We start from the raw sequence: 4,086 nt of genomic DNA, 5'->3' as shown, positions 1-4,086 counted from the left end.
CTTAGATATTATCTCATGATTTCTCCCTAAATTGTAAGTTATAATCTTTAAGACAATTTATGAGGTTAAGCTCATTAAATAAACCCTCTTGCTTTTATCATATGCAATATATCTTAGATATTATCTCATGATTAACTCCCTAAATTATATGGTAGAATCTTTAAAACAATTTATGGGGTTGAGCTCATTAAATCAACCCTCTTGTTTTTATCATAAAATGCAATATATCTAAGATATTATCTCATTATTACCTCCCTAAATTATACTCTTTTGGTCCCAAATTGAATAATCTAATTTCCTTTTCTTGTTGTCCCATTTTAGTGTCCCATTTCTAAAAATAAAGAAATGAACTTTTTGCCCTTTCCAATAATACCCATTACTATAAATTTAGTGTCAACTTTATTTAAAAATAAGTTAAACTTTTTCATTATGATTAATGATGGTACAATTGGAAAAATCATGTTATTCTTCATAGTCAAACTCTAATTAGTGATGTTCCATTAAAAAGTTGGATTTTCAAAATAAGTCATTCATTTTGGGACTGAGGTAGTATGGTATAATCTTTAAGACAATTTAATACCATTTATGAGGTTGAAGTCATTAAGTCAGCCCTTTTACTTTTATCATAAATGCAATATATCTAAGGTATTATCTCATGACTACCTCCCTAAATTATATGGTATAATCTTTAAGACAAAAATCACAACGACAACTCATCAAGTTCCTTTTTCGTGAATAAATAAGATGCAAAACCATGAAACATTTCAATCAATGAATTTCACTATGGACTCAAAGTCATTGTTATTGGCGATAATCGTAATTTTTATGTTTTATCAAAATTATTATGTTGCAGAAGGAAGAAGAGTTCTAACAAAAGAAGATGAGTTGGAGTTCGGAGAACAATTAAGAATTCTCAATAAGCCTTCCTTCAAGACCATTCGAGTAAGATATAGTAGTCTTTGTTTTAGGCCTTGTGTTTCCTATACTTCAAAATATGGACCAAAAGATTATTTTTGCAACCATGAGTGGTTGCATCAATCGAGTGGAATTAGATCATGATCTTGTAATATGCCTCTTTTTTTTATTCAATCGTGATCTTGTTCCAGCTTTAGAAGATGTCTAAATCCAAAAGAATAACTAATCATATTAAGATATGAATAAATCAAACATTAACTTTACATATATAATATTATTATATTTTGGTAAATAAATTAAAATTTTGTAATTTTTGTTATGGTGATTTACAGACTAGTATTGGGGATTTGTTCGATTGCGTAGATATATACAAACAACCAGCATTTGAAAATCCATTGCTCAAGAATCATAAAATTCAGGTATAAATCTTTGAACCCGTCTCACAAAATGATAATTCATCTTCTTTAGTTTTGGTAATTAATTTTCTGAAAGAAAAAAAAAACGGTTATACATGTGCAGCTGAAACCAGATATCATAAAAGAAGAATCGATCAGTAAAAAAACTTCATCATACAAAAATGGAGCAAAGACTTTATTTGAAGTTCAGAATGAAAGGTGCCCAGAAGGAACTGTTCCAATTAAAAGGACTACAAAAGAAGATTTAATAAATGCAAAATATGCATCCAAATCATTCCATCCTGATACATATCCTCTAACACCTATGGTTACCCATGTAAGTAATCTTATATTTATATATTATGTAATTTTGGAATCCCCTTGTATTTTTGTACTTATTTTCAATGGTGAAAGTATAAACTAATTTGGAATGAATAATTTTAATTAAAATACAAAAATACAAAATCCCTTTTGAAATGAATGAACTTTGGTATCCTTAATTAACTTTTAGAGGAGTTCTTGGAAAAACATAAACGTTAAATGCATCGAAAGCTAGTAACGATTTATTCTAACTTCGAGAGAAATTGATGCCTAAATTAAGTTATTCTTTCTTTAGTTTGCTGCGGTTGATACGGGGGATGACAGAATACAATATTATGGAGGAAAAGGTGATATTGGTTTGTACAATCCAAATGTTATCTCTGGGCAATTTTCCACTGGACAAATTTCTATTCAAAATGGACAATTTTCCGAAATAAATAGTATAGAAGCTGGATGGATGGTAAGTAATATTTTTCAACTGCTCAAATTTTGTTACCCTTATTATATCTGATTAGTATTACATTAATTTCTATATATTGGATTAATCAGGTATACCCACAGTTATCGAAAGACAACATGAGTCGCTTATTTGGATATTGGACGGTAAGATTCAACGTTTCTTAATTTTCGTGGTCATTCTAGAAATTTACGCATATCCTGTACTCAATCAAATTGAAAAAAAGTGATATAAGAAGACTCTATTGCCCCAACAAATAAAGAAGACGGGTGAAGCTACTCAACAACCATACCATCAATAATGGAGAATAATTTTATCTGATAATTATGATTGTTACAAGAAAATGTACTTTCAATCACATAAACAATGATGCGATAAGTTTTAAATTTGTAGTAATTTTGATATTGTTTGGGCGGGAAACGCAGGCTAATGGATATCAGACAGGCTGCTTTAATACAGTATGCTCAGGTTTTGTGCAAGTTCATCCTACAATAGTCTTGGGGGATGCTTTCAGTCGTTATTCGTCTGGAGAACACCTATATGCCCTTATTATCTCCATATCTCGGGTAAGTACTTTATTATAAATATTTCTTTTAGGGGATTTTAAGGTCATTTGATTATAGAACATGACGTGTCGATTCAATTTGACAACATATAATATTGGAGAGAGATAGAGAGAAGAGTTTTCATTCGACATTGGATGATCTCCTCTGCTGTATCATTGACCTGATTCATTCGTCACGAGCCAACTGCAATCTTGAATTTAGGTATTAAGAAGGGATAGCGTAACGTTTGCAACGTGTATACTCTTGGGCTATGATCATGGAGAGAGACTTTCACCTTGGACAGATAACGACATAATTTAATTTGTGGGCTTGGTCGACACCGTCGAATTTTAGTCCTTGCAGTAGTATGTATGTGTTTCTAAAAAAGAAAATGAGAATTTCAAAGTATTTTGTATTGGAATTCAGGATCCAACAAGTGGGAATTGGTGGTTGAGATGTTGTTCAGCTGATGATGTAATAGTAGGGTATTGGCCAAAAGAACTCTTCACCCATCTCTCAAATAGTGCTTCAGTCATTACATATGGTGGGAGAGCAGGGGCAGAAAATAATTTGCCAATGCCACCAATGGGAACTGGTGTTTATAAGAAATCATACTATGGGGTTTGTTACATATCCAACATGGAGGTTGTTAATGATCAAGGAAAACCTGTGCAGGTGAATGAGGATAAAATTAGGACCCTAGTAGATGTCAAAGACTGTTATGACGCGTCTTTCTTAGGAGAACAAGGTGATTGGAAGTCAACTATGGTATTTGGTGGGGAAGGTGGCAACAACTGTAAGCCGCTAGTTTGATTTATTTCTGTCAAACTATTCGTGTTCTAAGTGATAGCTCATTATAAGTGACTAAAGTTTATATATTGGTTCTTTGGGAAATGTTTCTTATAGTCTTTTTCGAAATTTGACTTAGAAATTTGTGTGATATTATCCTGATTGTAATAGGATGACGTCGATCAACCTTTTGGGCTGCTAATGGTACTGTCTTCTTTTGCACATCTAGGCCTCAAAGTTTTAAAAGACCTCACTATGGAAGAGTGTTTAACCTCTTAAGAGAAGCAGCACACTCCGTCTCACCACCGATGTGAGATCGTTAACAAAACACCCTCCCGACACCACATCACAGTAGAGCGTGTCATAGGATGTTATTTACCCACCAATCTTCATCTCGTGATTTTCTCTATCTTCTGTCTCTCTATCTCTCTCTTTCTTATGCCCGTCTATCTCTCTCTTTATTTATTCTGCAAGTTTGTTATTGTAGCAAGGAGAATCCACTGGCTTTCATTGTTATAACTAAACCTTTTCACAAACTCCATTTCTAAATAGGAGGCAATTAAAATTCATTCCACCTAACCTTTCTCTGCCTATCTACCAAGATTAAGCATCTTCCTGCCGTAACATCTTCCAAAATTAATACTATTACACAGTCAACAAGCAT

The 4,086-nt window shown here is 32.6% G+C and overlaps 1 protein-coding gene across 1 annotated transcript; it reads left to right on the top strand.

Moving 5' to 3' along the window:
• The first annotated feature begins 702 nt into the window (after positions 1–702).
• LOC147536889 (protein neprosin-like) lies at positions 703–3,527 on the top strand. Its single transcript, XM_086642549.1, has 7 exons — positions 703–942; positions 1,248–1,334; positions 1,435–1,647; positions 1,927–2,091; positions 2,181–2,234; positions 2,514–2,654; positions 3,060–3,527. Exons 1-7 carry the CDS (start codon positions 745–747, stop codon positions 3,444–3,446), a joined length of 1,245 nt encoding a protein of 414 aa, XP_086498675.1. The 5' UTR covers positions 703–744; the 3' UTR covers positions 3,447–3,527.
• The last annotated feature ends 559 nt before the right edge of the window (positions 3,528–4,086 follow it).

Source organism: Eschscholzia californica, unplaced genomic scaffold, assembly GCF_041429995.1.
Source record: "Eschscholzia californica isolate CP2 unplaced genomic scaffold, dmEscCali1.0.p SCAF_5, whole genome shotgun sequence".
NCBI classification, from domain to species: domain Eukaryota; kingdom Viridiplantae; phylum Streptophyta; class Magnoliopsida; order Ranunculales; family Papaveraceae; genus Eschscholzia; species Eschscholzia californica.
Note: the sequence above shows the minus strand (reverse complement) of the source record. Positions and strands in the feature narration are given on the sequence as shown.